Consider the following 13,198-nt stretch of genomic DNA (forward strand, 5'->3'; position numbering starts at 1 on the left):
ATGAATGTGATTTTCCTATCAGTTAGGAGTTTGAAATAATGTTTCCGTTACTCTGGATCCCAAAATCAATAATGCAAAAAATTCTACATAGCAAAAGTCTAGACTTTTAACCAGAGTCCCCTCTCATTATGAAAAAAATAATAATAAGTAAATCAGAAAAATGCACATCAATTTATTTACACTATATTTTGGTGCATCACATGCAATGATATGTTCATATCTAGCTAAATCAGATGACCAAAGATATATATTGCAATTACTTTTAAATATGTAATAGGGTTTGTTGAAAAGTTAACAATTTGAATGCAAAGGGTTTTGGGGTATTCCTGAAACAGAAACACATCTTTAAAAGGTTTGACGGGGTCAAATAACCACACATCCCTCAACACATTTATACTCTGTCCCGAGTTTTTTGCTTCCACCACTTATAGCTTGATATTTCGATAATCATAATTACCTTAATTTGTGCTCAAACAACGTTCATCCACTATTATGAAAAATGTCCAGTTTATCTGTTTTGAAACGCCCCTCTATTGCTTCATGTTTCAACACACAACCCAAAATAGAAAGTCTACGGGGATTTTGCATTGCATTAGCAATAATTAAGCCCGGATGATAACGTTGGAAAATTGTGCGAGGTATTTCAAGTGAATTCCGAATGGTGAAAAGATGTAAACATTTCCCATTATAAATCTCCGTAAGAAATTTGATTTCGTTCCAATGAAATTTTATGACTGAAAAGTGATAAAGTGTCGATGAAGATATTTTGGATATAATCCCTTTAATCTATTTCATCTGTTTTCCTTTCACAGGTATGTGTATTTTTATTAAAAATCACCAAAAACCAATGGAAGCAATAACTTGGGACAGACTATAAAAAATAATACAATGCTCATAAAAACTTGCAACAAGTAACAATGCATACTATACATTTTTCAAATATTGTGTACATGTACATAATATCATTAAGAAAATGTGTATATTTTACATGTTTGATCAGTGAATGTCCAAAACAATAATTGGGTATATTTGCATATCCATTGTTCTTTCCCACTGTAAGCCCATACGGAGGAACTGCAATTATATCTCTATAATCGCAATTGCTCTGTCAGTATACTATGACGTCATAAAGGTGTAACGTTATATATACTTTTCCATGACGTTATAGATTTAAACCACTATACTATACATCATGTGTTTTCTACAACTCCATTAAAATTGACGTATTTACATTTAATATTAAAACATGTTTTTGATAACATTTTAAAGGAATTACTGTTATATAACATATCATTGATTCTGTTAACAAATCTTTGTGAATTAAAAAGATACATTACAGTCTGAATGTTTACTTTTGATGTAATAGCTAAATGTCAAGGTCTAGGCTAATACAAGGTATTTGCGAGTGGTAAAATGCAAATATAAGTAATAAACGATTATTTAGTGAACATGGCTTTATGAATAGCAACTGCTCTGCTGGCATATTTTCCATGATGCGCTAGCGCGCATCATGGAATATGCCAACAGAGCAATTGCTATTCATAACGCCATGTTCACTAAATAACGTTGTTTATTACTTCTGTCATATGCTGTTAACGTGCCATAAATGAGTTCGCAAAATGGCCGCCGTAGCATCGTTTTTTTCTGTAAGGTAGATAAAGCCAATTTTCTACGATAACCAGAATTTAAAAAATCGTCCGATGATTCTCCGACTTTTTGTTTTCTGCTATCGCCGATGTTATTTTTTGAGTTATTCCCCTTTGGTTAACAATTGTCGTCTGCAAACTAACATGGCATCAAACCATGATGGGAAGGTAGAACCAAATCATCCTACAGATGTCAGATATTGGATTTTACATGTGTAAAACTGGAAGGATGATCGAACAACAGCAAGAACTGTGAGGTAAAGTTTTAAAATACTGAAGAATGGAGTAATTCTAAAATCGTACTCGAGGTAAAAGTTGTTGAAAAAGGGCACCGCGAGATGACTGAATCCTATTTTAGAGTCCCCAAAAATAACAGAAAACACGCTTTTAAAAATCGGAAAGCTTAATTTACGGCAAGACCAGAGTCTAATGTGTTGAATAAAACCGTAATTAGACTTTTTTAAAATCATAGCAAAAATATTGATTACACAAGTACATTTCGTAACCTAGGAAGAGTTGTTGTTGACATTTCGAATAGTCTCCCCTTATGTTGAATAGACCAATCAACACTTTACCAAAGTTATGTCCCTTGGAAAAACCCATAGATTTCTCAAAGTAGCCTTTGTAGTTTAGAGGTTTGTTACTCTGTTATTTGAAGTTAAAAGTCCGTTTCCTTTGTGTATTTTGATTGCCCCATGATGGGACAACCTACAGATTGAAGGAATAAATTTAATTCAGAGCGATTTCATCATGCCCAAATATTTGGTTACATAAAGAAGGAGAAAGTTGGTTTTTTTCCCTTTTGACCTTTGGGTTGACCCCGCAAAGAGAAACAACTTTTGTAAAGTGTGGATTGGACTATACAATGCTTGTACATCGTTAAACGAAGAAAATTCAAAGATAATTTTACTCCCAAGGATTTAATACAAAGTAGCAAATATGTCTGCTAAGTCATTTTTACTTTGTCGTTAGAAATAGTTGGTCAAAAAATTCAGGTGACGAGACCTGAGGAAACGTCGGCCATTTTGCGAACTAATTTATGGCCAACTACTGTACATGCATGAGAGAGAGAGAGAGAGAGAGAGAGAGAGAGAGAGAGAGAGAGAGAGAGAGATGTATTTTTAACTATAGCAAGGAAATGTTGATAAAAACAGAAGAGAATGTTGTCATAAAATATGGATTACTGTAATCCAGCATTTATTCGCGACGACTAAAGGTATATCGTGATTTACCTGAAGTAAACCAGTTTGCAGAAACAAATTTGCGCGAAGAAGCCTCAATATTTACAACCATGCTATAAGGGTTTGTTTGCGGCGACAATTATTCGCGACGACGAGTCTATCGCGTGCGAACCTCACAAAATTTTGGTTTAAAGTTTGTCTGAGAAAAAGCAAGAGTCTGAGAGTCTGAGTTTAGGAAGGGTTGATTAAAAATCCATTAGGAATAGCAAAGGATGTTCATAAAGAAGTAAAGTACACTTGAAGTTTTAAGGGGATGTTGACATTGTCATTGGGGGAACGGTATGACAGCTTGTATAATAAACATTGAGATTGGCATAGATAGGTTAACAATAAAACAGCGGATTATGTCTGCCAATGTCCAGAAACGACAGTTGATATAACAATAAGGTAAGCTGATGATATAAAATTGGACATTGGACTTCGTGAGTACGTCAATGGATGAAAGGTTGTTTATTTTAAAAAGTTGAAAATGTCAAAAAAGACATCTCCAAAAAGTTGTTTATGTAATTACTGGACTTTGACTGTAGATGTCTAGAGAATATTGTAGATCAAATCAGCAGTTACGTATGTTTGGTGATTACATGTATATAAACAATGTAGTCTAGGAGACGTTTATATCAACAGTGAATGTCTAGGAGACGTTGATGTATGTTTAAAGAGACGTTGATATGAACAGTGAAGGGGACATTGATGCTTGTCTAGGAGATGTTGATCTATGTCTAGGGGCGTTGATATAAATTGATGTTTAGGAGGCATTGGTGCAAGTTTAAGAAAAGTTGATAGATGTGAACAGTGATGTCTAGGAGACGTTGATATGAACAGACAGTGATGTCTAGGAGATGTTGATATGAACAGTGATGTCTAAGAGCTATTGATGTTAACAGAAATGTTTTGGAGACGTTGATGTGGACAGTGATGTCTAGGAGCCGTTGATGTAAACAGTGATGTCTAGGAGACGTTGATACTTGTCTAGGAGACATTGATGTGGATAGTGATGTTTAGGAGACGTTGATGTGAACAGAGATGTCTAGGAGACGTTGATGTGGACAGTGATGACTAGGAGACGTTGATGTGAACAGTGATGACTAGGAGACGTTGATGTAAGTCTAAGAAACGTTGATAAAAATGGTGATGTCTAGGAGCCGTTGACGAAGGCTTGGACAGGGGTGGAGTCCGAGGTGCGGTGTTTCTTGGTCAGGAACTTGGCGGTACACAGACGAAACAGGGACATGGCAAACTCCACGATCTCTCCGATAGTAATGGCGGACAGTCCCAACCAGAGGCCGAGCTGGCCCCCGATGTCAGATATCAGGTTTTGCGACTGAAAAACAGACATGAAGCTTTTAATATAAGAATGGCAAGGAAATAACGAATAGCTCTACTTTGATAAATACCTGAAATAATAAATTTATTCATCCGCATTCAACCCATACAAAAAGAAAAAAAACAAACAAAAGCAAAAAAACTCTCTATGTATTTTGAAACCATATACGATTATTTGATCCAAACACAGTAATCCTGATGCTACATGTGCCATTTGAATTTACACTGATTATCTCCGTGAAACGGTTGACGACAAAAAGTGTGGTTTAGGGTCTACATCCTTTTGGTTCAGACTGTCTAGCTCATAGAAAAGTATACAGCAAAACACACACTCCCTTATAATGCAGAAAATATCAACACGACTTTTATGTTAAGTGTTATAATGGCCCTCTCCATTTCCATATAGAGTATATTCATTATTTTAACAACCCCCCCCCCCCCCCCGTCAACATTTTTTGTTTGGCTAATGAAAATAGGATGCTTTTATGCGCATGCACCATAATGATAACTATTTCAGCGTAGCCTTAGCTCGAGTAAGATGTCTGTCCATAGTCTTTGATATTAATTAATGATTTGATACTTTTTATAAATATATATCTTTTTACTTTAAATGCCCATTATTCTGTAAAAACCATCGATATAATCATATTGTTGCCAATCGTTTATGGACTAAAACCAATCAAACTTGTAAACCTTAGTGGCTCCGGATGAACTGTAAACGGTTGGGTGATTTAATTGCGTCGAAACTCCCATAAGCTTTGACGTTAAACAGATAGATGTATTCAATTATGATTTGATAAATATGATTTATTCAGTAGGTTACTACAATAATGTGGTTAGAGCGGGGCTGATTTCACTTTAAGGTTAGATAATCAATAATGGCCGCTAATTTTGTGGTGTTGATAACAATGTTCATTAAGTTAAGTAAATTTTACGGTAATCTCTCATCACTGAAGCAAATGAGAATGAGTTGTAACTTTTCCATGAATGCAAATGAGCTAAATTCGTCGTAGACAATGTAACTTTTTATAAAACCTATCGTCAGAATTGTGTAATCTGCTTTTACAAGTCATTGTAATGCTTTATCTTGGTATTTTAATCTGATACATATGCAGGATTTTTCATTGACCAATAAATGCAAGAAGAAACATACTTTATTAAAAAGTATAAGTTCAACTGACCTCGTAAGCTTTCTGGGATTCAATGCTCTTATAATTCATCTCCGCAAAGTAGATTTCAAGCTTAACGAGATTTTCATCCCTAGAAATAACAGAAATGCATACTTTTTCATTACAGGGAAAATTCTCTTCATTTAAAAATTCTAATGAATTTATATTATGTTTTGCCTGCATACTTGTCAGTGTTCGGTCCACCATCCATGAACTCATTTGATGTCAATTTCATCCGACTGTTCAGATAGCTCTATAGAGGACAAGATAACACCGTTAATAAGAATAGCCTTAACACCAGGTAATTAGCTGTTACAGTAGCATATTTGAGATAGTTTACGTACCTCGTAAGCTTTAGAAGGCCATGCAGATGCAGTGACGGTAGTTTCATATTGGTTCTCTCTGAAAGGAATGAATAGTAAATTACTTTAATGGATTTTAAATGGTACTTGAAATTTTATCATATTTTAAGAAATAGTATACTAAAAACTGGTAGTATATATAAGAACGACCGACACGTGCTGAATCATATCTACATATTATATACTTCACTGATTGACAGGACACTGATGACTGACTTGTAACTTGACAGCTTACATTCATGATAAATGCTTGACATGTAATACAAAGGACCGACTTACTGACAGTTGCTTGGACATTTCTCGTCACAGGTATCCCATTGCTCAACACTTTCACTTGTACATGTCGCTTTGAAATAAATAGGAAATTAATTACTCATGATTTCAAAAATTTGCGATGATTCATTGAATATTGAATCTGTTTAACATTCTATGATAACACATCTTCTTGACTTATTAAAGGTTATGTTTTTTACAATAGTTTTAGAAAATGAATACAGATAAAAAACAATAGAAATTCAAAATGACCTCTATAAGTTTAAATGAGTAAGAAAGATATGTAGATATTATACTAGTTCAAAAATCAATATAATTATCATTAATTTTTAAGAATTTAAAAATAATCATTATTTACATATAGTTTCATTGGTAAAATCACAAATGTTGGTATAGTTCTGTGGTACGAGAAAGTTTGGACATGCGCAGTTGCATAGCTGAATGAGTGTCTGCTGGTAGCAGGACTTCAGGCAAGTGCGTTTGTGGTAAGTAAATCCATATTTATCCATGTAATCGTCCACCACGGTAGGGTTCTTAGAACAGTTTCCATGCTTGGGTTCGAGGCGACTAATATATACCTGAGAATAAGGAAGGTCAATACAAAATGATTTACATATGATGTTAACTTTTGTTTTACAGGTATTTCTGTCTATCTGTTTCATTGCTTTTTAAAGATTCATTTGTATGTGATTTAGCCAAACAATCAACCAAATTTATAAAAAGGGATCGTGTTCTTGCTTCCTATTTGGAAATTTGATGTCAAATAAGCAATAATTTTGATGTTTTGTTGTGTAATATGAGTAAATATTGCTCATCTTTCTAAATAAATACATTTTTTAAAATATAAAACATTGTTCACCTGTCTCAATGCAACAGAAGAAGCGGATCCGGGAGAAATAGTAAATCCGTCATCTTCCGGAAATGGATACGTGCCCCGTTCATGTATAGAAACACGGATTCCGGCATCCGGTGCCAGAGCAGATATGTACTCACTCTGTTGAATATTGAATTCTAAAGTTAAACCTGGAAGAAAAAAAATACTTTAAAAACCCGACAACATTCTGCCCAATGCACTATAGTCAATATATACGACACCAATGGGTTAACTGGTCTTTTGAAATAAAAGAAAATCAAAACAACCACGTGTTTCTAGTTCAGTGGCTGCTCAAAGAAATATCTACTTTTTTAAATGTTTTTTTTTTCCATTTGAGTTGGTTATAACGAATACGAAATAGAATCTGAATTAAGTTTACTCATCACATTAGATAAATATGTTTAATATTTCGATAAATAAATCGTTATTTAGAAAGGATTAATAAAGAACTATTAAGTGAAGTAGTAAATGAATGATGTTGACAAAGGCTTAGCCCTTGGACGGTTGACTGAATCCAATTAAGCGATGAACCTGAGTAATTACTTTTCGCAATCAATGTATTTTATAGCCTAACATCGATATTTCTCTCTGAGACTAGTCAATATTAAGTTTTTGTTTTGTCGTCCCTTTAATAAACACTGTAAACATCTCACATTTCAGAATATTTACTCAGAATTACTATAAATCATGAGATCTTTATTCTGATCCTAATAACTAAAAAAAATGATGTCTGCTCTGTCCCTAACATTACATTTCGTTAATTAGTAAATAAGTTATACACTGAAACAGCAATTATACGTACACCTAATACCTTCAATCATTTCTTTTTTTCAAGAATTGACGTAAGCATAACACGGTTTTTGGTTTGTCTATTTCCCCCCGAATTTCTGGATTATACAAATAAATCGATTGAAGTTGGAATTGATTTTTTTTCCCAGTAAAACCAGTTTTCTTACATGCTAAGATTTATACGTATTTTGGTGCATGTTTCATAATAATATTACACGGGTACTGGAGAATACAGGTGAACACAAAAGCATTACCCATCAGAGGCCCGGCGTAGTAGGTGTAAAGTTGTGGGTTGGGGTCATTCGCAGAATTAAACGTGTAGCAGTTGCCATACTTGCTGTTGTGTAGATACGTAAAGTTCCTGTAGAATACATCAAATTGAATTTATATTATACAAAAAGCAGTTTAAAAACTTAGTAGCAATGTAAAGCATAGAATTGGCCAAACTCTTATCATCAGAACTTCCAAACTGTTTCGTAATTTACACTATTTTGCAGAGTCGTTTGTTCAATATCTTCTAAATCATTTGCATAAAAGCAGAGAAAAATTATCAACAGTGGCAGACTTGTTAAAAAATTACTAGAACAATATTTTTTAGGTATTTGCCTAATGTCTTATTATATCAAGAGTAAGCTATTATACACTAGACAAAACACTGAATACATAAAATTATAAAAACGCTTGGAACAGATACTTCAATTTTAATTAGTATTGTTACAAAGCCTTTGTAGAAAAAAAGTGTTCATGTTGCCAAGAATTACCACGATCAACCACCTATGATTTGTCACAATGCTGTTTTTAAATTTTAAAAAGGAAAAACATCTGACATGATTGATGCTAAGATCATTAGTAAATGTAATATAAGGTAATTTTGTCAGAGTTCAAATATTAAAAAAATTATTTTGATGGATTTGCACTATAAAAGAGAAGGTAAAATTGGATATGCTTTCTACTGCGTTCAATATTATGCCGAGTGATTAGCGACAGTAATAACAAAACCTGGGCTCATGTGGGATAGAACCAGCAAAGAACAAAATAACCGGATGTTTGCTTGAATATAACGATAATAGGTTTTGTAAACGTTTCATTTTTCATCTGTTGGCTGTTTTTAGCTTACTCAACTTGCTGGTTGTCAATTTACATCACCATTAATCATTGTCACAAGAACTGAACTATTGTCAGATAAAACAAGTAAGGAACAATAGAAATCAATTTCTGTTACTTTCACCGATCGTTTCTGTAATATTTTCTTTTCTTTCTTGATATGCCCCGCAGATTGAAGCATGGTTGTCCATGCTTCAATCTGCGGGGCATATCAAGAAAGAAAAGAAAATTACAGTATCCAGAGTATTAAAATATCAGATTTTGAAAATTATTCACCTAATGATGAATTTGTGAAACTTTCGGAAGTAAAAACATAAACCTAATTTTACAATAAACACATGCACCCGTTTCTGCTTGTATGTTTTTACCTTAGGCAACAAAAATTTAGACATCCTTTATTTGCACATTCAAGGATAAGATCGTTACTAGTTATGAGAAGATTTTCAGCTTTATGTCTACAAATAATTGGAATTTAATGTTTACCTTAAAACATACTTTGGTCGTGAAAAAAGTGTTTAACAAACTTACGCAGGAGAACACTGTTGTCCGGAGAATACACAGGATGTAATCATGTCTGTTTTCTGATGACCAAATTCCTCTATGCTGTCATCATCCTCCAACAGCGCCATCGACGCATACGCTGATGCGGCTATTATCTCTGAGCTGGATGTTTTGTAAAACGTTCCCGCCACAGATTCATTTTGCAATCCGTCCCACATACTTGAAAGAAACATTATTGTGCATAAGTGTACACCATATCAGTTTTATATTCTTTAGACAACGGTATTGTAGATTTAACAATTACTTTCACAAGTATGTAAAAGGATAAATGCAAAAATCTACTGCTTCAAAATGGATGATTGACCCCACTTTTTATATATTTAGAAATGAATGTAATCTGTTTTATATGCAAAATAAACAAACATACGAAAGATGTTAACCAGTGATTTTATGTTTGAATAATCAATGTATTAGTCTTTAGGGATAACCCAGAGATACCTCTTTATTCGTTGCCCTAATTAGGGCTGAGATACCTCTTAGGCTTATCTCTTTACATTGGCCCGAGAACTTCATTAGCACGATTGTCTGTAGAATTCGATATTGAAAATTAGTTGGGTGTCGCTAAAATGTGAAACGGATAATGTTTAACTTGATTCGGTTATTTAATTGCGAATTGACAAAAAGATATTATTTCGAAGTCAATAGTTGAAATTTTCATGAAATATTATCAACGTTTGTTTCACTGTGAGTGAATGCATGTGCCCAACCTATACAACGTTGATATATTTCTCATCAACTAATATCCCACATTTTACATTAATAATATCGCCTATTCACTGATTAATCTCTTTTATGGTTTATCTCCGAAGTAGGCGAAAATCGAGTAATTGACAGTGGTTACCGATCGTAAAGGAAACAGATAGATATTGCTTTAATCAGCTGTATGCTGAACTGGTTAAAATTGTAAGAACAGAAAAACCAATTCATGAAACATAATTTTATACAAATTCCGTAGTTGCAGCAAGAGCTGAAAAAGAGTGAACTATACATGTGTTTAAAACAAGATTACAGCATAAATATAACGATACAATGTATGAATAAATACTGTAGAATCCTTATTTTATGCGTGTACTCAATTCCGCGATTCAACCGATTTGCATCGAGTTGTGGGAGTATGAACGCCGATTTTTTTTATCATAGTTTCCTTTTGTATACATCTGTCCGTGGAATTAAAGCCAGGTTTTAGAATCCACGAGATGTGCTACTCGCGATCTTACGCGGATATTAATTCCTCGTGTATAATTATGAATCCAGTATACATAACATGAACAACAGAACTTAAAATAATTCCTACTTAAAGCCGTGTTCCTGGACCAGTGATGTCAGGTTCTCCTCAGTGTGATGCGGTCCTGAAATAAAATTGGTTCACACATGTACTTTTAAGAAATTTCACAGATGTCAATATCTGATATATCTTAACGCTGTATCTTGATGAAAATATTTTCAATGTTATTGATTGCATGAATGTATTAGACTCTTTCTTGTGTTATTTTGCAATTAAGACATTGATTATCATATATTTGTAAACGAAACATAGTTAATGTAATAAAATAACTGAAATAATATACTTAAACTTTATTAAAAAATATTTCATTTCAACTCCAGGTAACAGACAGAGTCTGTATAAACCCTCTCCGGAAAAATAGTAAGGAAGTGGAATAAGAAGAATGAAGTTTTGTCCCTTTCAAAATCTCTTCTAGATGAATCTTTAACAATGTTTGTTAATTATTCGATCCATTCTGGTAAGTCACGATTTCCAGCTGATCGATCACAATACCATTAAATATTTTCTAGTTCATCCTATTTGTCTATGAATTTAATACGGCAACAAAATAAACACAGGATAATACTTTTACACTCTGTACTTTTTTTCTCCTTTAGATCAATTATAACGTCATTATGATGATGAATCCATATAAGTTTACTTCCATTTCATTTTATCTACATAAAGTTAATTTATAATAACAAATTAAACTTTTCTTGCTATTCCATATGCAATTTCTTAAAAATCCCGGTACCTATAACTGTTATTCGTTAATGCAACTCTTAACCCATTTAGGACATATGTATGTCTCTGAAAGCTGTTTGGCTGTTTAGTAAAAAAAAGTCTTAAAATAAATTATATCTTTTGTCTTTGCTACGATAACTTGAAGTACTTTCATTAATACATTGATACAATATTGGTCAATTTTTAATGAAAATTAATATCGAATTTGAGATTGAATTAGAAATATTTATGTCCAAAAAATCTCACTTGAATATGGATGTATTTGTTTTACATAAATATCTAAAGGAGAAGATAACAGAAAACGAGATTTAAAATACACTTATGTAAAAACATATAGAGATATGTTAACTGTTTATTACACACATTTAAGACGAATGCTGTGGTCTTGGTTTGTTCATCAATTAAATCGTTAGAAAGTGGTTATCCTACAAACCTGAATGGCCTTTGTTCTGAAGTTGTTCCATGGCTCCGTTATACAGAGTCGTGTCTGTTTTCAAATCTAACTTGTCTGTCAGTCGGGAGAACACGGACCCAGCTAGTTTGGATTTCTTCAGAGGATTCCTGTTACAAACTGTTACACTCGGAAAAGCCAGTTTGGGTGCCGACTTCAGCTCAATTTTGACCTCCACTGGGTAACTGAAATACTTATCCAGTAGCCAGTAGCACTGAATGGTAAGCCAGGCCATCATGGCCATGACAAGGATCAGCCAAATAATCTTCTTCAAAATAGTGTTAGCTTTGACGATCCTAGCGATGGCGGTAAAACTCGTTTCGTTAATAAAGTTGTCTGTCCTCTCTTTCAATGTGGTCATTCTGTCTTCCTCTATTTTTCTCTTGACGATTTCTTTAAAACAAGGTTTTTTGCTTGCAAATGCTTCAAGTGGAACTGAGTCCGTTTCGTTTACTTCTGGAGGGGGCAAATCTTTTGTTACCCCTTTCCTCACTAACCTCGGCTTTCTCTTGGGCTCCATGTCAGACGACTGCTTGCGAAGCTCTGCTTCAACTGAAGGTAAAAACTTCCCGCACCTGATGATGTGAATCAAGTTGCGTTAATGTTGCTATAGTTGAAGTTGTATTGTTCGTAACGATATTGCAATTACTTTAATGCCATGCACGAAGCACAGTTAACTGATTGGACAGAGTCAATAGAGCTGCAGTCTCGGGACGTGTGCAATTTGATGGGCCTATAGATCATTAATTTGTGTTTAATTAATAGTTCATACAAATTCTGGCCATAAGTTTCAATAATAGACGTGACGGTTTTTATATGTCGAATCCTCCTATCAGTGGAATAGCGCAGTTTTTATCTTTTTTATCGTACAATTACTAATTATTTATGGCATGTATTGTATCATCCAAAATTCTCCACTCGGATGGTTTCATTTAGGAAATAAGTCTTTAAACTCTTTTGTGACATTTTCGCAATAATTACACAAAGCAGTAAGAAAGGTGGTTAAAATATTGTTTTTGTCTCTTTGTCACATCAATCTCATTGTTTATAAATTATAGACCAGTTTCTATGATATCTGAAAAACGAATTAAATTTTTATGTTAAATCAGCTTATCAAATTTTTTAGCTGGTAGAGGCCGAAGTTCTATATAAATATGCTTCTGAACATAAGGACACGTCTTTTTAAGATTCGAAATCATCCATAATCTTTTTAAATTTACATGAATTTGAAGTAAAGTTTGCTTTGTTAACAATCTCTAAACATTATGTTCTTCATAAAACTTCAATGATTAAAAATTTTGTATCGCCCATAAATGCATATATATATATATATATATATATATATATATATATATATATATATATATATATATATATATATATATTTATATATATAT

General features: G+C 33.3%; 1 protein-coding gene across 1 annotated transcript; it reads right to left on the minus strand.

Annotated features, from left to right (window-relative positions):
- Positions 1-1,572: 1,572 nt before the first annotated feature.
- LOC105339554 (acid-sensing ion channel 1) lies at positions 1,573-12,467 on the minus strand. The gene is made up of 11 exons (XM_011445132.4): positions 11,784-12,467; positions 10,637-10,691; positions 9,310-9,501; positions 7,932-8,038; positions 6,874-7,037; positions 6,373-6,592; positions 6,021-6,087; positions 5,724-5,781; positions 5,565-5,632; positions 5,392-5,470; positions 1,573-4,208 (listed from the first exon to the last, which is right to left on the minus strand). Exons 1-11 carry the CDS (start codon positions 12,319-12,321, stop codon positions 4,023-4,025), a joined length of 1,734 nt encoding a protein of 577 aa, XP_011443434.3. The 5' UTR covers positions 12,322-12,467; the 3' UTR covers positions 1,573-4,022.
- Between the last annotated feature and the right edge of the window lie 731 nt (positions 12,468-13,198).

This window comes from Magallana gigas, chromosome 6 (assembly GCF_963853765.1).
Source record: "Magallana gigas chromosome 6, xbMagGiga1.1, whole genome shotgun sequence".
Lineage (NCBI taxonomy): Eukaryota > Metazoa > Mollusca > Bivalvia > Ostreida > Ostreidae > Magallana > Magallana gigas.

Coding starts and splice junctions, on each gene's coding strand:
- LOC105339554 (XM_011445132.4), bottom strand. CDS start 12,321: ATGGAGCCCAAGAGAAAGCCGAGGTTAGTGAGGAAAGGGGTAACAAAA. Junction 9,502..10,636: donor GTCCAGGAACACGGCTTTAA/GTAGGAATTATT, acceptor GTTTCTTTCAAG/TATGTGGGACGGATTGCAAA. Junction 7,038..7,931: donor CTACGCCGGGCCTCTGATGG/GTAATGCTTTTG, acceptor TTTTTCTTCCAG/GTTTAACTTTAGAATTCAAT.